Source organism: Nelumbo nucifera, chromosome 7 (genome assembly GCF_055504915.1).
Source record: "Nelumbo nucifera cultivar China Antique chromosome 7, China Antique-T2T, whole genome shotgun sequence".
Lineage (NCBI taxonomy): Eukaryota > Viridiplantae > Streptophyta > Magnoliopsida > Proteales > Nelumbonaceae > Nelumbo > Nelumbo nucifera.
In genome coordinates this window covers 24083757-24104492 of record NC_142655.1, presented here as the reverse complement: position 1 = coordinate 24104492, position 20736 = coordinate 24083757, and the positions used below count along the sequence as shown (strand labels likewise).

The window sequence follows — 20736 nt, the reverse complement described above, 5'->3', positions numbered from 1 at the left end:
GGATTCCTGACGAGTTCGGTCGGTCATTCTCTATTCCACAGTAATGGCAGTCGTATCACTTCCACCAATAAACATGTCCTGTGAATAAGTAGTGGGAACATGATATATAAGATATATATGAGCAAATTAGTTAAGAAATATATTATTTGGAGGGCAAAAGCCAAAATGAGTACAAAATTGCATTTGTAAGTCGACGCATGGATCAATTTCGATATGATATCCGAGAAAGCCAACAATTGTAATGTCATTTAAAGGAGGCCTAAATTGAGAAGATCAATAAGTGTTCTTAATTAATATTTGGTAGTTCAGAAACAGAAATGAATATTACCAAAATGATTGCTTTGATGTTGTCTCAAGTGATGGGGATATCGAGCGTTGAATCCTTCTGAGCTTGGAGCAAAATATCCAGAAACTCTTCTCCATCCCTCCGGTCCTTACTTCTTTGGTCATCAGTAGTACTAACATGATCTCTGATCACTTGATCCAGAAGCTTATCCAACTCTTGAGACATCCTCTTTAGCCTCCCATCCAATCCGATAACTGTATCGATCCATTCTAAGGGGAGAAATCCTGAACACTAAACATTCCCAAAAGTGACATTACCTCCCTTGTCAAAGGCCCGATCCATCTGCTATTATCATCTTCTTCAAACTTGCTACTGAAAGCAGCTCTAGAAATCAAGTTATTGGATAGAATGGTAACTCCCTTAAATTAATTGAGTTGCACAACTGACATGCGTGAGATATCTTCTCGATCAAAAGAGCAACCTCTTCTTCCTTTATAAATCTGAATGACTGCACTCTTGACGCTCAAGAGGCGGACAACAGACATCTTCTTCATCTGTCTCCAGTACTCGCCGTAAGGTGCAAACCCCAAGTCATTGCAGAAGTTGTAGAAGGCCTAGTTGCAAAGTTAGTATCTTGGGTCTTAATGATCCCCATAGACATCTCTAAGGAGGAAACGACGAGCAGAGGTACACTGCCCAAATGCGGTAGCATGAGAGGCCCATACTAGCCAGGGCTCTGAGAGAGCGGTGGGGAAGCGTGCCAAGTTGGTGAAAATTTCCGATGATTGGAACCCTCGTTAGAGACGGTGGCAACTTGACTGAACATCTTCGGAGTCTGAACAGGAAGACAAGAGAAGAGAAGAGGGAGTGAACAAGGCAACAGAATTCCTTAGTGCTCGGCCATTGGATGTTCCAAGCGGCAGGGGTTGGCAGGGTGCAGGACAACTGCTCGGCCATTGGAATGCTCCAACCAACCAGTTGCAGCGGCTGAAGGTCAAGAGGTGAGAGAACCCAAAAAGGCAAGGTTAGAGAGAAAGGCGCATTAACTGGGCCAGGTTTTTCTTTTTTACTGTTTTTTTTTATTTTTAATTATTTTGACACAAATAATAAAATAATAGATAACAGGTATCAGGTGCTCACTCGTGCTTATCTAACGTGCCTACTACATCCGGACCCCCAAGGATGAAGACTGAATAATAAAACCAATTTGGGTCGAGTTATGAAGGAGAGCATAAAGATGCACCTTGGTCCTTCCAATTGGCCGTGTAAACTAATGGAACTCATTCCAACATTCAGAATGTAGGTTAGTTATATTCGCATCGAGCATCAATAAAGAGCAAACAAACACAGAATGGCGAAACAACTGAGTAGACATTCACAACCTGAGAAGGCTAATACCTTAACCATAACCAGAAAAGATTTGTAAGACATCAAGCAAAGTCCTATACAGAAGCCTTTTCAAGTTAGACAAAAAAAGGCCCACTACCCAGCAAAGGTGGGCCTTGCATGAAAAGGAATTTTGGATTGGACCTTGAAAAACCTAAGGCTTGAATCTGGGTGTTAATCGTCCCGCGCCACAAAATAACACACTTCAGGTGGCCAGCAACTATATACAAAGCCTTTTTTTCCATGTTCATATCATTCTAACAAAATAACCCTTTTGCCCCAATCTAGCAGAAGAACATGGAACTGCTCACGTTATCATGCAGCCTGGGCAATTCGACCACAGGAATAGACCCAGGAGAAGTCATCCCACCATGGCTTGAGGATGTCTCTGACAAGTCATCGAATTTTATGAACTGTGACATTTGTGATGCCGCCAAGTGGGCATAACATATTGGAGCAACTGCAGCAACACATAAAGGGGCATCAGTTGTCAAGACTAAGAAACAAGTAAAATATTCTGATGCTATACTACATTGCATTCCATAACCCATTTGGATGAATGGGCTTTCTCATATGTAAGAAACTTGAAAATGAGGGCACAAGGGATGGATAATTGATCTTTATAGAATGGAAATTCGCCACTTTTGCTGGCATATTAGATGAAGACGGCAATTTTCGGCATTTATCCCATGGACAAATAGTACGCGACTTTATGACATCATTATGAATCCAGATAAACTAGCTAAGTAGTAGCTACCATTACCATGTTCTAGCCAAGTAGTAGCTATATTCAAGAATCATCTACTATGTGGTGTATACAAGAGTGATTCAAAGCAGCATGTCTTACCTATGGAAATGGCAGTAGTGCTCCTCTGATACCTGCAATTCTTAAATGAAAGGTAAGTGGTTATCCAAACATCATTAAAATAATCACACATGCAAGATATGCTTACACATAAGAAAGAGAATGGACAAGCTCCTGCAGATCGTCAGCTGAAAATCCTATCTCATCGTACAGAACATGATAGTGGGTAGGCCTTGTTGTCCCCTGTAGGTCACATCCAGTAGTTACCATATGTCATCTTTGCCACAAAGAAACATCCAACACAGAAGATACAACTCATGGTACTTGAACAAGTTTCAGAATGCAGGAGATGGGGAAATCCTAGCAGACCCCTCAAGAGGTCCTCTGTATTCAAAATCCATGCACAAGATGAAAATGAAGTGAATGCCTATTGCAAACCAACTCACAATCATTCCAGCATGTGAACACATGTAGAAGTCATTGTTTCGAGGATGACAGACTTTGTTATCGATCACTGTACCTGCATATGTAAAAACATGAAAAGAGGTCATATATAGTCATTTGATTGATATTTCAGTTATCCTGGAGCTGAGGATGAGGACAACCAGGTGGAACATTATCGGGAGATCCTGGCACGAAAAACTTGGTGTGGTGATTTTTCTGTGCAACAATCACCATGAACTTTGGAGCCCACTTCTCATCTAGGAACTTGCAAGCCTGAAAACAATAAAAAGAGAACCAGAGAAAAAATTCTTACATCCATTTCCTCAGAGGTTCTTTCCAAAACTGTTGACAAAAGGGGCAGTTGTTTTAGCAAAAGTAACCTCAATGATTTGATCCAGTTCAATGTTCAGGACTTGGTTGAATTGTGATTCGCTGACACCATCCCTGAACTCAAATGCTTTAGTAATCAACAACAGAGGGCAAATATGCATGAGTGGGATAGAAAATGTAGATATTCACTATCAGGCTTAGTGAGTCTAGTGACTGGGGTTTTTGTGCAAAACAATGACAAGTTATGGGAAGTGTTATTATGGAGCCAACTCGGGCTGAGTTGGCTCAGGTTGAGATCAACCCTAGCAGCCTAGCCTAACCCGACATGTCTAAAACCTCAGCGGTCTTACCAACCCATGGCTCTAAACCCTAAACCAACCCAATAATGAGATTGGATTGGTCAGATTGGGTTTAGATCGGAAATTTACCTACCAAATTTCGAAGACATACATAAATATGGGAAAATCTATGGTTTCTGGAAAGCCTGACCGATCAAAACCCATGTATTTTGATAAAAACCCACCTGATTGGCTACCACTTTTACGATGCTGGTTGATTGGTTACAAGTTTTGCTGGTATCACATCTTTCCAGCATCATAGTTAAATCCACATAAATGTATACCAAATTAACCATGCAAATAAACCACATGATAGCAATAGATAGCATATGATAGTAATATTTTATAATAAACCACTCTTCATTGTCACCATAACCACCCTCTCTCACCCAAATTAAAACTTGTATACACGTAATGTACAAGAATATGTAATAATGTGTGACAATACAGTGAACTCAGGTAGTATTTGGTTACCCAAGGCATTAACCCTAACCCAACCAGACTATATTCTGTTTTTTTTCAACCCTAACACAACCATCTGTGCAACAGAGCAACCTTTTTCTTTCTTTCTTTTTTTTTGGGGAGGGGGGGGTGGTTTTGCGTTGGTCCAACCCATGATACTAGGGATGATCATGGCGAAGGGTCTGGCTAGGAATAACTATGAACTATCCCCTAGATACTAGCATTTACCTAAAAACAAATACATTGTATAGAAAGCTAATCATGTACATGTAATTAATTATAACAAGAGAACATAGCAAAATGGAATGGGGCTTGTAGGAACATTTGCACAAAATATTACCCAATTCAGTTGTAAATGAAACGTATGAGCTGTACCCACCAACAAAAAAAATATTGGGATATTATATGCCAAGTGTGTAGCACGTAGCAAGCAGATTGCATGGGTCAGAAATAACATTTACACCAACATCAATCTAGTTACATCATTAAACAAAAAGATTGATGGAAAAAGTAGGGAAAGGAAGGGAAAAGTAAGGAAACCTATATAAGTTTTGTAAAGGTTTCCCTACCTTTCCCTACTTTTTCCTTCAAACCAAACACAGCCTTAAGGTCCTAATCCCCCAGGACCAGATCTGCATATTGGCATAATTTTTCCTTGTATGTATATTCTTCATTTCCTTGCATCTAATTGTGTTTTATCCATTGCATTATTTCATTAGCAAAGCATGTATTATCTTTTTTTAAGCATAGATAAACAGAAATAAGTGATCATCAAAATGCTACACAACAATAAGGCAAGCCACATACTGAAAATGATTGCTTATCAAAAGCAAAATACCTGAAGATGATTATCTGATCAGGTTTCCTTTTCCCTGAGCTTACATAAAAGTCAAGCAATGCCTCCCTGAAATTGAAAACCAGGTAATAAACCCTTCAGTCATCCACAAATCTAATTAAACTCGTCTAAACAAACATGGGAAAATAATTACTTGATGAAAAAATCAGGTTCTTTTTTCAAAAGAATTTCCATTTGCAATTTCAGTAATCAAATGATGAAATTTTACCAAAGGCATGGATGTAATTTACTAAAACTGATACCACAAGAGAAAAGATGAACCACCTAATTATGCCACTATCCTCTGTGTCTGATACACGCTTAAATAGAGAATCAATCATTTCAACTTTTGGTGATTGTGTACGCACTGATGCCCTATAACGAGAAATTAATGGCCACTGCCTGGAATTGACTACCTAAGAAGTTTAACAAGCACAAAATATCAATAACATGTACAATAATCAGTGCAGACAGAAATACGGTGCCTCATAGAATAGTGTCACAACAGGTTGTCGGCTGCATAGTTATGTCAAAACCATCAGAGAAAACAAAACAAGGCATTTTACCGCAGCGATAGATGGCACATCAGATTGTCCAGGAGAGCCATGTGACACATCCATGCCAAGGATAATGGTTGGAGCTTTGGAAACTATAGGAACTGCATGTGTGTGCTCTATAGATAGAAAAGAATTCATGCCACCAAGCTGTAAATGATAAAAACATCAGAGATGACAACAAAGGGGAAGGAAACCACTACACAGCAGCCAAAGCATATAAAAAACCAGCAAATCAAGCACATTAATACAATATCTCACTTTTGCATTTATCTTCAAGAGAACATTTGTAAGGTACTGATCATTGATCCTTGTAGGTGCTATACACTGAGTAACAATTCCAAATTCTGCAAGATTCTTTCGCTTCCATGGACCTTAAAATCAAATAAACCTATCCCTCAGAAATATAGTTAAGATTGTAACAGTGTAACAAGGAAATAATAAACATAGTCAGCCAACCATAAATATCTGAGTTCTTCCTTTCTGGTAGAATACAAAGAAGAAACTGAGGCTGCCCAGGAAGTTTTGACTTTATTTGTTCAAACATTCTTTCTACTCTCAGAGGAGAAGGAATGCGTTTTGAATCTCTTGACTGACCATTTTCTTCAAAAACATCAAAAGGCGGTTCTATGAACTGCAAAGATACAAGAAATTGGACAATAACAATGAGAAATTGATAAAACAATTGATTGCATTATAAGTGATGAAACAATGCATATACATGATAAAACAACTCACAATTCCTTTTTGTTCCCCACATTTGATCAGATCTCTAACAAGACTCCGTATGTCACAACGAGCTGAGAAGTTCACAACAGCCCAACGTTCAATCTTTGATGGTTGAACAAATTTCTGCACATAAACAGGTTAGCATCAGAACCATGGATATCGAGATTTCAATGTTTTGAAACTGACACAGCACCTTATTGTTAAAGTTCCATCGTCCATTTCGTGTTAGCAAGTCATCCCCATTTCCCGCCTTCAACTGCAATAAGCAACCAAAGCCAACAAATAAAGTGCATGATATCAAAGACCACCAACCTAAGATGAACAAAACAAATAAGATACCGCTGGGGCTGGAAGAACACGACCATCAACTTGAGTAAAGTGAGTATTTATTGTAACACCACATGTCCGTAGCATTGGGTCAGCATCATAGTTGCTCGTTTTCAGTGCCTGCCACACAAACCAGCCATCCACTCAAGCAGAAAATTTATATATTGATTTGATGCGAAAGAAACCAATAGGGAAGAAACCAACATTAGTCAAAACATCCATTCTTTCTTTGGGCTTCTGTCTTGACTTCTCTACCAGTGATGACCGCTGATGTGTCGACAATGCCTTTGTATAGCGTTGCAAGGAAACCAATGAACATAGCTAGAAACACAGGAGACAAGCTTGAGTACAAGATAAATCTAAAGAAAATGTTTTATGTTACCAAGCATAAAAAAATTCTGCAGCAAAAAATGATCCTGCTTACCTCAAGTGGAAAGTAAGTTGGTCGTTTTGGCTTTCCAACATTAATGCATGGCAGTTTTGCAGAGTATTGCAATTCTATATGCCTGTACTGAAGAAAATAATCATATACTGTCACTTCAATTGTTTGGATCTCATCACCATCTCGTCCATTTTTTTGCTTTAGTGAAAACCTGCAGCATGATGAGTCACAATAAACGAAGTGTGCAAATACTGGAAAATCTTACTGTGAATCATGACCACCAAACCACACAAAAAATAACAATAATACACTTACAACTGCTCATTGCAGGGTAACTCACTCAACCCAGTAATTTTGTACTCCATGTTAGAAGGCCTTGTCTTTATCCTCAGATTTTTTAACATCCTCTTGGCCTGTTAAAGAACAACTGGTAAAATTCTTGCTTCATGTTTCCCAAACATTGGGAACAAAACAAATAAAAACATGTCACCTTAACCCAGTCAATCTCATAGGGGCTCCTGACATTTTGGTTGGCAATTAGAAAGTCCACCACTGGCCCGGGCTGTACAATCATTGTGGTAGATACATCTGCAATTTGTAACAGAAACAGTGAAAAGAATACCAAAATCAGAACAGACTGCACTTAAGCAAGAAGAAAAACATAAAGACTTACCAATATTCAGAGATAATCCTCCTTGAGAAGGACGGAAGCTTGAGTGAAAACCTCTGCATCCAAGCACCCCGCCTCCCAAATCAGTGAAGTTTTTTGGGTCATTGTGGAAGAATGATTGTCTAACAAGTAGGCAACCCCTAAAGAGAACACGCTCAACTTAATTAGAAATAACAAGAAAATCAAGCTCACCATAATAAAATAACAGAATATAAACGTTTAACTTACTGCTTTGCTGCATGCTGCCTTAATATGATATCTAAAACTCTAAGTGCTTCTTGAGAGCTTTCGGACTCTTTACCACGCAATGCATCCCCGATGGCTTGCATTTGGATTTTGGCTGCAAAGCTGATCTCAACTTTAAAAGTTTTAGACTGGAATTGACGCCTTAGTCTTTTCCTCTCACTCTCATTTGGGCTTCCACTACCACCAGGGCTCCCATTCCCAGCAGCTCTAGATGCAAAATAAGCAAAAAAAAATAATAATAATAATAATAATGCATAAAACCGTAAGGGAAATACAAAATATCAATAGTATTCCTATGCAACCCACATTTGTACCTGTTTGACGAGAGATCCTCAAGCACAACAGTAAACTCAAGTTTGTTACGAGGAAGAGGCCCAACTGTAAACAAGCTCTTCTCTCCATCATATGCCAGATCCTTGCCTTCTAGCTCGGTATCATAGGTCTCATGAACTTTATCCATCACTCTTCTTCCAATACCCTTACCCTCTGCAGGGCGACCATCTTCATAACAGATGGAAACCTATTACAACACAGGAAATTAAGATAATTAATTCTACAGGATGCATTATACATATCTCAGTATAAAAAGAATTCCTCAAGGAAACTGAGGGCCTCGATGAAACAAGAACTTACACTATAATGAAAAAAGATGCTGGTAACATTAACAACATTAACTCTGAAATGATTACTCAACAATTGAATTGGCTTCCCTTTCCTGCCCATACCAGGCCTGGCCATTGGGACACGCTTTGGCTTTGATACCTTCTTAGGTTGACCAGGGGTATCTTCTAGTTCTACTCGCTGAGGAACAACATTTGGCGGAACTAAGGGTGGAGGTGGTGGCAGGACCTCTCGTTCCTCTGTTACTTCGGAATCAGGGTTGTCCATCTCTGAAATCTTCGACAAGAAACAGACAGGAGTGTTGGGGAGAAAGAACAGAATTGAAGTACTACTAAAATGCAAGTTATGCAAATTAAGATAAATGATACTAGTAAAACACCATTGATATCGCCACCCATTAGCACAACAATCCAACGCAAGGCAATGACGAACCAGGCAACATCGCAACAGTTCCACTGAACCATGAAGTTTTTTTTTTTTTTTCTTTTTGGAAAGATAAAATTTGTCAAGAATATAAACCTGGAAACATTTTAGGAGAATAAAACATACATAGAAACTGAAAAGATGGTTAAAATACAACTAAAACTGCATGCACATTCAAAGAACCATAACTAGAACAGGAAAAATCAAGTCAGGCAACAAGAAAGGATGGTACCCATGACAAAATGTAGCTCTGGGAAACGCAAAAATATGGCAATTTGACAACAAGGTAAAACATCAATTAAGAGGGGAGAAAGAAAGAGACCACACAACGTTTAAGAACCAAAAGAACACAGAACCTGAAGCTATCAAAGCCATAAAACAAAACGATAAACAATCTGGAAAACAACAACATAGTCCGAAGCCACCTGAATATAAAGCTTCAGAACACAAAATCACACAGTAGACACAAGCACACAAATGAACCAGAACAAAGCAAAAAGAGTGGAATAATGATATTTAGGTGTTGGAAGTGTTCAATGGAGCACCTAAATATATCATAAAGAAGCAAAGAAGGAGAAAAACAACATGCAACTTCTGGAAATGAAATTTCAGAAATGACAAAAACCAGAAGAAAAAACAACATGCAAGAAGAGCTGGAAGTGTTCCAACAAAACCCAACTCAAAACATACATAGAATCGACAAAAATAATAAATTCAACCCAGTAAACCACCAACCTCAACGGTTCCAGAAGCTAAAAACAAGGATTTTGTCTCAAGCAAACAAACCAACCCTTCAACTAGGGCAGAACCAGAGCTGCATTACAGACATTCAAACATGAACTTCCGAAAAATCCCACTACAACACACAATGCACTTCGAAAGCCTAAAGATCCGCTTCAAAATCACCAAAACGTACCAGAATCTCGTAAAAGAAGAACTCAAACTGAGTCCAAGAATCCAGGAAAAGCACAGCAACAGTCGAGGAGAAAAAAAAAACGACTCGCTGAAAACACAAATGCCTACAAAAACATCAAGCTTCAAGGATAAAACCCTACCGTACGAGCAACTACAGAAGTAGAAACTAAAACCCTAGGCAGAACTCTTCCGCTCTCCGGCTTCGTTCAGTAAACCCAACAGACTAAAACTTCCCTTCTGCCTTTCCCTTTGGTCACTCCGGCTCCCTCCCTCTCTCTCCTGTTAATTAAGTACTAAGTGCTCTCCTCCCTCCGAACTCCGAAGCGTGCGTACGGAAGGCGCCATGTCAGATATCAGTGTCCACGTGTCCAATCCATATTTTTCTTTTTTCGAATTTAGTTACATTAATGTTAATAAAATGTCTAAAATACCCCTCCATCGACGTTGCTGTGAGAAGAGATGGCGTCGTCTCTGCGTATTTCTGTTAACCTGCTACGTAATCTTAAAATCAATCTGGACCGTCAGTTTGATCACTAGGGCCTGCTGATTGTTTAGGATATCGTGAGTGTGGTTAATTGGGGCACGTTGGTTTCGAGAATATAGGTCCGGACAGAAATGACGAAAATGCCCCTAATTCAAGGGAGAGGAGAGAGCGCTGCTGACAGAAGCTTTGACGTGATTGACGTGCTGAGAATTGAACCGCCGTCCGATTATCGTCAGCGTGCAGATGGTGGATGCGGGTATCCTTGATAGATTCCAATCAGATGGAGGATCTTGCCACATGTGCTTAAGATCTCGTGAGTCAAATACGTTTAGTCAACGAAATGGAGTATGTGATTTATCATTTATCCCATGGACGATTGAGATGAAATAAGAGTGGTAGATGGGAATCTTTGGGTCTGGGAGTTCGCATCTGTTGGACCGTATATTTATTAATACTTTTTTATATATCGGATCAGGCTTATTTTAGAAAGCCTGATATCGAGCCAGGAGCCAGAAATTTTGTCTAAGCCTGAAAAGTAATAGATTAGGTCGAGTTGGGTTGGGCTAGGCCGTGGGGCTACCTGGCCATGAATAGGTCTAATTGTATATATAAAAAATCATATGCAATAAAAATTTAAACATCTTTTTCATTTTTTTTAATTGGACCTCTCATAGTTTGGCCTGGTCTACGGCCTGGTTTTGGCCTAAGGCTCGACCCAGCATAACCCAATTTACACTTCTACTTGAACCCACCCAATACTAGGGATGGGGCGAGGAAATTTAAGGATTCCCCATCTTTAATGAGGAGTGGGGTGTTTTGCCCCTGAGCTCGCCCGACATTGATGAGTGGTTGCTTTGCCTTGAATCCACCTGACACTGGGGACGAGGCCGGAGATGGGATAGAATGTCTTGATTATGGGTTAGGGACAGGGATGGGGTGCCTCGCCCTAAACCCACCCCGTTGTCATTCATTTAAAAATAATAAAAATAACTATAAACTATTAATAAAACTAAATTTATTAAAAATATTTGTTCATATTAAATTAACAATAATTATTTTCTGTAAATCAACATTAAATGAAAATACAATTATTAAAATTTTAGATATTAATAATAACTTTAAATACTTTTAGTTAATTAACAACAAATTTTGATTATTAATTTAATGTTAATTAATAATAAATAAAATTATTAAATCTTTCATATTTTTTCGTACATTGCACAGGTCCCTACAAGTAGTTATTCAAAGTTCAAACTATGAAGTCATTGAAAAGCAAAAAAATGGTCATTAGGGGAAAAATGACTTTTAACGGCAGTCAAAACTGTTGGTAGAAGTTTTACTGCAGTCGACAAACTGTTGGTAGGAGTTTTAGCAGCAGTTTTTTTACCGACTACCGTAAAACCCAAAAAACTACCGCTAAAAAGAGGTACTGACTGCCGCTATAGGTTTGGTTTTTGGCGTATAATTCTTGGCAGCAGTTTTTGCCACTATCTCTTTGATGTGGTGCTAAACTGCCACTAGAATATCCTTTATCTGCCACTAAAATGGCAAAATAACCTAGAATAACCTACCAAAATAACATTCCAATTTGTTTCTTTCACCAACTAGAATAATATGGAATTTATTCCAAATAACATGTAATTTATTTCAAATAATTTGTTTTCCCTTCATTCATCCAAATTGAAGTAAAAATACAAAAATCAAAACACCAATTACAAATAAAACATAAAAGTACATTCTCCATTCGAAACATGAGCATGTAATTTATGTACATAAGGTCCCTCACATTCACAATTTATATGACCTTTAGCCACATTGTGTGTTGTATGCTTAAACAACTTTATCTTGCCTAGACTTATTCATGGGCCGGGCCGGGTCGGGCTCGGGTTGGGCTTTCACTCTGTATTAACAGATTTTTTAAGGCCCGAATCCGAGCCCGGCCTGACCATCAGGCCTACAACTTGGGCCCAAGCCCGGCCCTCATAAAAAGCCCAAAGCCGGGCCTGGGCCCAAGTCCGAAATTTAGCCCATGTTGTTACTACTGCTGAAGCGGCTGAATAGAGAGAGAGAGTGAGAGAGAAATTATAAAGAAAAAAATAAAAAAATGTATATATTAAATTATAAATATATATATTTCAATAAATATTATATTATTTATATATTTTATATAATATATAGAATACATATTATATATTTTATAAAATATATAATGCTGAGTCAAGCTGGGCTTTTTTGACAAATCCCGAGCCCAGCCCGTAACACAATCGGGCTTACTGTGTTAGGCCCGAGGTCAAGCCCGCGGGCCTAATTACATGACCAAGTCCGACTGGGGTGCGGGCGGGCCATCGGGCTACCCGAACCATGAACATGTATAATCTTGCCCTAAAAATGAAACCAAACTACATTGGAGACATTGGAGGTGTACACTCAAATTACCAAGGCACTTCAAAAATATATCGAAGAAGAATAAATCTAGATTATTCTTCATTTTGATTACTCTGACATATTTGCCGGGCCTCAACTACAAATGGCTTCAACCGAGAGCTTTATGGTATTTAGACATGGATCCCCACCAGAAATCTCGGGAGCTACTGTTACTGCACACACTTTTTGCCCAATGCAATTCTTAACTACAAATGGCTTCAACTGAGAGCTTCATGGCATTTATACATGGATCCCCACCAAAAATATCAAGAGCTACAGTTACTGTCCACATTTTTTGGCCAATGCAGTTCTGCAAGAAACCCATTTGTGTTAAATTTTCTGAAAGACATAAGAAGAAAATATGCAAAAATATCTAACAAAGAGTAGTCTAGACTTGGGCAAACAAATCAACTGGACTTTGGCATCAGCCATTCAAAATGCTCAACTAAATGTCCTTAAAGGTTGGACACTTATCCTATACAATATATAGGCTACAAAAACTTGATAACACTTGAAAAATGAACAATTATTTTTACCTAATACTTGGAAGGTGCAAAAAATAGCCATCAGATTCATGCATTGCTATCGTTTAATTATAGCATTCTTTCTCCAACAAGAGAAGAATTTTTGGCCATTTTACATAGGCTGAAGTTGGGAAAGAAGTAAAGTATAATGAGATAATTGTTTTACATGCACAGAAAATAGCCATCAATGACCTGAATGTTTACTCTACTTTACTTCGTTTCATGCAAAACTTGAGAGATAGAGTTCAATCTCATGCCTATAGGCCTTGATCAAGAACCTGATATTCTAGCTTGATAGGCTTAGAAAGGCATTTACTGAAAAAGGTCGCAATTATACTAACCACTTTTGTTTCGAAGAACTATAAAGAATACAATATTTAGTCATTTTACCTTTTCAAAAGCATCATATAATTTGTGAGCACGATAGCTTCCCTCTTGAAAGCTTCCACATACCCCTTGTGGCGTTCCAAAGCTAACAAACTTTATTTATGTAATCATTCCATAGGAACACAGAAGAGGTGCTATGGGCCTTAGAAGCCTTCCAATTTTACCAGATCTTTACGATGGCTGCCATTCATGAAAATCAACATAGACACTTCCTACAGATATCTTGTTCAAAGAAATCCAAGTTGGATCACCACCCCATTCTTCAAAAATAACCAACAGATTATGGGCGTGGAACATGATACCTGAGATTAATAGGCGTTTAAAAGTTGATCATGAATTGAATTGTATAACATCAAAGTCAGCTAGCTAAAGCCATGAAGATAATGAACCATGCACCTTCCAGAAGCCCTTCTGAGTTACCGGTATATAGATATGCTTTCCCTTAAAGTGTTTGGGATCAACACCACCAAAGATGATCTCACCCCCTTCCTCAACCTCCAGATTTCAATTGCACAAAAAGACAAGACCTTCTCACATAAAAGACCATGTTCCACCATGTTATACCTGAATTCAACAAATTAAATGAATCAAAATTAAGCATATATAAGTTAACTTAAGGCATTCATGCATCCATGCATGGGAGTTAATAGAAAACTGTTAACATCCATGTATATGTGAATATACCAGATAGGTAAAACATTTCCTACAGATTTTTCCTAAAACCCCAACCCCATTATCCCAACAAATTTCGCCATAAGGTGAGACTTCTTTCTTATGTAACCTCAATGAAAATCTAAAAGAAGATAGAATCATGCATAAATTACTGTCTTGATTCATATGTAGCCAAACCAAACATATGCATAAAAGCTCAATTGAATGTTTAATGATGCTTGCATCAAGAACCATATTTCTCTTCTCATCCCTCCTAGAAGGCTAAAACCTTGCCTAAAAAAGCAAATGAGAATAAACACAAGTCCTAGTACACAAACCACCTTCCCCCTTAGATTTGCACACCATGGGGTGGTCTCACTTCGAATGAACTTCAATCCATGGGAAAGCTTTTCTGAATTTTCTATCTCTTTAGCCACTGTTTCTAGAAACTTCAAGACTGAAGATGTTCTATGAGAGAATTGCTGGTGTTGATACACTCATGTTCACAAAAAAAATCCCAAGTCCATTTCAAATAGGTGGTCATGACCATCTCCATTGGGATCTATGCCTTTATTTTTGGGATCAATGCCAACACTAAGGCCAATCCACACCTCCCAAGGCACCATCCAAATAGCTAGGATTCTCTATAAGAAAATAGAGCAAGCATAACCAATTCTCTATAATTTTTCCTAATCTATTCCTCTTTCAAAAGACAAGAAATGAGATTCCTGGAACAATAAACTTAAATCAAATATTGTTTAAGCAGAGAAACATATAAACAAATATCGAGTTGGGGAAGCATTACTCTCTAAGCAGAATTTTGCCAGAGATTCATCGTCTAAGGGCTTATCTTCCTCACAACTTCCCTCAAAAAAAGGTCGATCCTTACCTATCTTGAAATTTCTTTGCTTCTTTGATCGCTTTCTCTTTGCTTTCCATCCACCAAATACATTGTAACTCTTTTCAGTTCATTCGCTCTTCATTCTCCATGGGCAGACAACATGTCCTTGTAAGAGTGGAACATCCAATAGTGGAGGAGCTTCTTCATCTTTGTCTCTTTCCAGAGTCATTAAGTCAATGACCAATGATAACCAAACGAGCCTCCTCTCTCAGCCCAAAGCAACCACTCAAGTAAAGCTTGAAATTTAGATTGATCTCTTCAATGTTTTCTATTGCCTTAGGAAATTCAGTTGGCCAACAGTTTACATATGAGAATCTCTTTAGCAGATAATCAATTTTTTGCGGATCTCTTATAGCAGTAGTCGTCTTTTAGCCACCTCTTGAATTGCCGCTAAAGGTACCTTTTATTGTAGTGGGCGTAAAAGGGATATAAATAAACTATGAATAAAAATAAAAAGTAATTATTTAGAAATAGTCATTCGACCATGAATTCATTTTCATTATAATTTGAGTTCAGTCCATTTTAAAATTCCTAATGCGATCTTATGGTTCAGGTCAATGTGAAGGGGGGAAAGATTCCTAATTAACGAGGGGATGGTGTTTAGGGGGTGGGCATAAATACACTTAGGAAACTAATAAAACAATTCTGAGGTGGACTAAAAGGCCTTTTATTTTTTCTGTTATTTTTGTGGCTTCAGTCAATGCACGGCCCATGCTCACACCGTTCGAACCTTAGGAGAACGCGCCACGCGTTCATATGCATGTGTGATTGCTAAACCCGTGTGAGGAGAGCTAAACAACCGTTTTAAGATTGTTATAAAATTAGTAACGAGAAGGGAGGAACTTATCGTTCTTTGCCTTTTGAAGTCATAGTGTAGTAATGTTGCTATGGGTATTGGGAAACCATTCGCTTGGGTTGATTCGGATTCATCACCTATCAGTCAAGTGAAATGGAGGTGATGAGACGTCCGAGAATTACATTAAAATCCTTTTTAGTTTAATAGTGAGTCTAAAGCATGAGGTAGCAGCAGTAATTAGTCTGAGTAAGACTCAGATGGGAAAGGAAAGGGGTTAGGCACCCTTTTCCGGGATCCCATAGATAGGGCCAACATGGAGAAATTCAAAGCAAACTCTAGCAATCTCATGATAGTCATCCAAGCAACATGATGACAATAATAGCTCACAACATTCTAATTACAAAAGAGCAAATCGGGTTGATTAAGCCGATGTTTTTTAAACCCCATAAAACAGAAATGAGTTAGTTGATCGTGTTTGAATAAAAGAGAAATGCTAATTGATCAAAAAGATTTAGCAGGGGATTAGACAAACTAATTTATTCGTTCAGTTTTGACATCAAAAGAGAAGATAAATATCAACAAAAATTAACCAAATCTGTTGTTCTAGCAGGCATTATTAAAAACTAATGAAACTAATGACCCAAATGTACCAACTAATCTATTACTTCAAGTGATCAGACCAATTAATGTTAAACAGAATAAGCTACAGATTATCAAGAAAAAGAAATGAAAATCTATCATAGACAAAGTAATCATCGGCTGAAACAACTGAATCTAACACAAGGAAAGATTTCATCCTAAGTAATCAATAATCACACAGAGCAAACAATATCAGATAAGAAAAATTAATATCAAAAGAAAGAAACAAAAAAAGGAAGTGTTGGGAAGGAGAGGAGAGCTTACAGGAACTGGTGAAACCAGTTCCGTCGGCTTTCTTCCTCCTCCCTCAACCTCCGACCAAATCTAGATTCAAGAGAAATAAAATAAAAATAAACTAGAAAACTTACTACAAAGGGAAGGATAGTTACCTGAGTTAGATTTGGCCTGAAATCGGACGTTGCAAGGATCGGGAATATGTCATTCATAGTCTCCATTGAACTTCGATGATGAATAATGAATCTTAATTGGGAGCTGGCAAGATGAAGCGAACCTCTGGATGAAAGCTTCGTTGGAGATCGAGGAGAAAACCGGTCTAAATTCGACTGCTACTGTAATTTCTCCTTAACTGATGAAGATGGAGAACAGGGGAGAGGTTTTTTGCTGCCGGACTGGTTCGGTGGTGTTTTGTTCAATTTTTACTATGGAAACAGTATGTTGGATAGTGAGAAAAAATGGAAGAAGAGAGAATAAGAGGGAAAGAGAGAGAGGTAGCGGTGAGTATTTAAATCTGTTGCAATGGCGGGGAAGACGGGGCATGGCAGTAAAGGACTGGTTGGTGGGTGAATATGGTGAGAAAAGAAGGAAGGGAATGCGATGGAAAGGAATGAGAAGGAAGAAGGACAATCGAACGGTAAATCCGATAAAGAATAGAAGGAAAAAGGTCTCACCGCAGCTACTGGTTTGATTTGTAGGAGTGGGCGAAAATAGTGGGGAGAAGAAGAAGAAGAAGAAGAAGAAGGAGAAGGAGAGATAAAAGATCTAAGAACTTCCTTATTTTATATAGAGATAAAAGATAATCTACAACAACTAAGTGTGAGCAGTCATCAGAGATTGTTCCATGCAGATTGATATCAAGCAGTACAGTAGTGGTTATAACAGTAATGCTGGTCACAAGATTGTTGTGTGCAAAATGCACGTGTAGTTATAACACTAAATTTACAGGAGATCATAACATTGATCTCCAATAAGTCCTTATTGATTTTTCCAAGGTTAAGTTAGACGGATAAAATGGAAAAGACAAAAATATCCTTAACTGTTCATTAAATTTTCAAAATATGCCATTTTCTTTCGTTCTTTTATTTTCTTTTTCTACCATCATAAAAGACCGATTCCTTCCCCCTTCGTAAAAAAAGAAACACCCCTCAGACTTAGAAACTGATGGTCCAGCTCTTGCACATCTCCAAAACTTCTTGACTTCAACCTTTTTGTGTTCTCATCGAATAATAAAAGATGAGATGAATTCGTTAAAATTTTCTTGCAAAACCAATTTCGTCAGCAACCATAAAATCGAAAATTGTCTTACCATCCTTCTAGACTTGCAAAGATGATTTTTGCTGAATAAAACAGAGCCTTTGTTTTCATTCAAGTTCTCCTCTGAAATAAGTTCTAAAGACCTGGTCTAATTCAATAAATCATGCTTCGAATTAATTCGTTTATTCTTTTGTTAGTGGTTGTGGGTATCTTAGCATATGGTTTGCTTTGAAGAAATGGTGCAGAAATGATCAAGGATTGGTATCGCGTCTATTAGTTTTATAAAACTCTGAGTACTGAAAAAAAAAAGATTATAGGAGAATAACTTTGGAATTTCTACCTATATAAATTAGTTAGCAAGATTTCGACCATTCGAATCTTTTTATGGGAAAAAGTCAAATGAGATTACCCTTCAATGCTCATATATGATACTTCTCAGTGGCAAATTCTTATGGATGAGCCAAGAGAAACACAATGGAAATAATAGGTGTAATTTTTCTTGGTTTTTGTTTTGAAGTTAAGACAAGCGTCGAATTATCCGTCTTTAACCTCCAATCCATCCACCGTCTTTGACGAGATGGAAGAGGTCAAAACATTGAAGAGAGAGGACTGAAAATAGGAGTAAAATTAAATGGTACTAATGGATAAATCAGATGTTCTCGAACGTTATTTTTAACGGACGGCCTATTTATGTTATGTGGGGCCATCTTATAAGGTACATATAAGTTTTTTTGAAAGTTCAAGGTATGTAAGTAATTAACCCTTAAATATTTAATAATATCATAAATTTTCAGATAATAATTAATTTTTACTAATTTTATTATCCAACGATCAATTAAATTAGTAAATATTCATGAAGTAATTTTTATTATTATCTGAAATTTAATAATAAAAATTTATATTTTATTGATTTTCGGGAAACAGTCAAATATATTTTTCATGAATTCTTAATAATTCATTAATTTTTAGATAATAATTATATTATTTTTTTTAGAATTTTTTAAAATTTATTCAAATTCCATTAAATATTGATAATTCCAATAAATATCTAAAAACATCTGGAATTGATATTTCTTGGCAAATCAGTACAAAATTAATGTTTTATTATCTAAAAATAAATTCAGTAATTTCACTAAATATCTGAAAATTATTGAATAATTTATTTAAAACTTCCATTTAAATTCCAATAAATATAAAAATATATGAAATTGATATTTTCTTTGCAAATTAATGATAAATAATTTTTTATTATTATCTAAAAATAAGAAATTATTAATTACTTATGAATTTTTTTTGGTTATTATTTTTAACTGATGACTTTTAGAAATTCTTAGTAGTTAATTTTCATTGATTTTCAGACAATAATAAAAAATATCATTCATGAATATTTAATAATTTCATTAATTTGCGTATAATGAAAATATATAATTTTCACTAATAATTTAAAAATACTGAAAATTCCAATAAATATCTGGAATTGATATATCTTTGCAAATCAATAAAAATATATATTTTTTATTATTATCTAAAAATTAATTAAATATTTAAGTATTCATAAAATATTTTCATTGAATTTTAGATAATAATTTTTTATTGATTTTTTTAAATAATCATAAATATTTTTTAAGAACATTTGATAAATTCATTAATTTTTAGATAATAAATTTGCGATATGGTTGACACTTGACCCCATATATCCCTTTGATCCCTTTCGTTATCAAATTAGACATTGGGTTTCCGTTGTAGAAGATTTGATAAGGATAACAACACTATCTATCATCCACATGAATGAATGGATGAAAATTCATCAAGACGGGAAGCTTAAGCCACGGTATCGTATTTGACGTGGTGTAATTGTGGGCCACCTTGGGAAATTTACCTTGACGTATGGTTTGGTGGAATCAAATTCCCTTTCAAATGGTGTAGAAGATTTATACATTTCTGTGCAACTTGGGCAGATTTGGGTTGAGTTATTGTCAAAATTTGAATAAGACCACTCAAAGGCCTGAACTCAAAGTAGTGTAAAATGTTAACCTGGTCCAATTCGTCCAACCCAAATTACACTCTTATTTTCTATGCGTTAATCACCATTGTTTTGTGTTTATATCCCAATCAATCCCGTCCGTTTGTTGCCACTGGGCCTGCCTGAGCCTTTGAACTTAAATGTAGGAGAGGATCACTGTATTTATGAAACCTATCTCTATTAATCCCTTCATGAAGAACCGTATACTTTCAACAGTTCCTGATTTCTCTAAAATTGAACATTCCAATAGAACCAACTACAAGCGTTGGAGACAATGCCTATTGTTTGCCTTAGAACAGTTAGAGGTAGCTTTCGCTTTGACTGAACCGAATCCATTAAACATGGAGGAACCAACCCATTTTGTTGTTGTAGAACATTGGACTACAGCTGACCACCTCTGCACCAACCATTTCCTAAATTGCTTGTCCAATGAACTGTATAATGTTTATTCTTCCTACAATTATGCCTATGAAATCTGGAATGCATTGGACACTAAGTATGTTCTAGAAAATGCTGGAAATAAGAAATGTGTAATTGTCAACTTCCTGCACTTCACCATGAAACAAGACATGGACGTGTTTGCTCAAATAGATGAGTTCTAGGTTTTTGTGGGGGAACTAGCAAATGAAGGCATGGTACTGCCAGATGAATTCGTTGTCGATT

At 37.0% G+C, this 20736-nt stretch overlaps 1 protein-coding gene and 1 long non-coding RNA gene across 7 annotated transcripts; both read right to left on the bottom strand.

The window, feature by feature from the left end:
• Positions 1-1638: 1638 nt before the first annotated feature.
• On the bottom strand, positions 1639-10030 carry LOC104593507 (protein argonaute 4A). 6 transcript variants are annotated; one of them, XM_010253388.3, is made up of 24 exons: positions 9755-10013; positions 9574-9652; positions 8428-8691; positions 8109-8314; positions 7777-8001; positions 7552-7688; positions 7369-7466; positions 7194-7291; positions 6921-7089; positions 6701-6817; positions 6509-6616; positions 6363-6425; positions 6179-6292; positions 5900-6074; positions 5702-5814; positions 5453-5590; positions 5172-5302; positions 4890-4955; positions 3302-3365; positions 3083-3194; positions 2924-2997; positions 2626-2720; positions 2520-2551; positions 1639-2132 (listed from the first exon to the last, which is right to left on the bottom strand). In XM_010253388.3, exons 3-24 carry the CDS (start codon positions 8680-8682, stop codon positions 1957-1959), a joined length of 2766 nt encoding a protein of 921 aa, XP_010251690.1. In that variant the 5' UTR covers positions 8683-8691; positions 9574-9652; positions 9755-10013; the 3' UTR covers positions 1639-1956. The 6 variants fall into 6 exon arrangements, with proteins under 6 accessions (XP_010251690.1, XP_010251689.1, XP_088747641.1 ...); XM_010253387.3 differs by lacking the exon at positions 9574-9652 and having other exon boundaries at positions 9894-10030; XM_088891515.1 differs by lacking the exon at positions 9574-9652 and having other exon boundaries at positions 8428-8684; positions 9894-10020.
• A 1994-nt stretch (positions 10031-12024) lies between these two features.
• On the bottom strand, positions 12025-17561 carry LOC148790274 (uncharacterized). The gene is made up of 4 exons (XR_016078235.1): positions 16949-17561; positions 13969-14136; positions 13576-13874; positions 12025-12971 (listed from the first exon to the last, which is right to left on the bottom strand). It is a non-coding gene; the product is annotated as an uncharacterized LOC148790274 (long non-coding RNA).
• Positions 17562-20736: the final 3175 nt, after the last annotated feature.

Bases quoted from the DNA above. Each gene is read 5' to 3' on its own strand.
- LOC104593507 (XM_010253387.3), bottom strand. From the start codon at position 8,682: ATGGACAACCCTGATTCCGAAGTAACAGAGGAACGAGAGGTCCTGCCA. The intron at 7,467-7,551 runs GTAAGTCTTTAT...TACAAATTGCAG, and splicing joins AGGATTATCTCTGAATATTG to ATGTATCTACCACAATGATT. The intron at 6,293-6,362 runs GTGCTGTGTCAG...GTTTATGTGCAG, and splicing joins GATGGAACTTTAACAATAAG to AAATTTGTTCAACCATCAAA.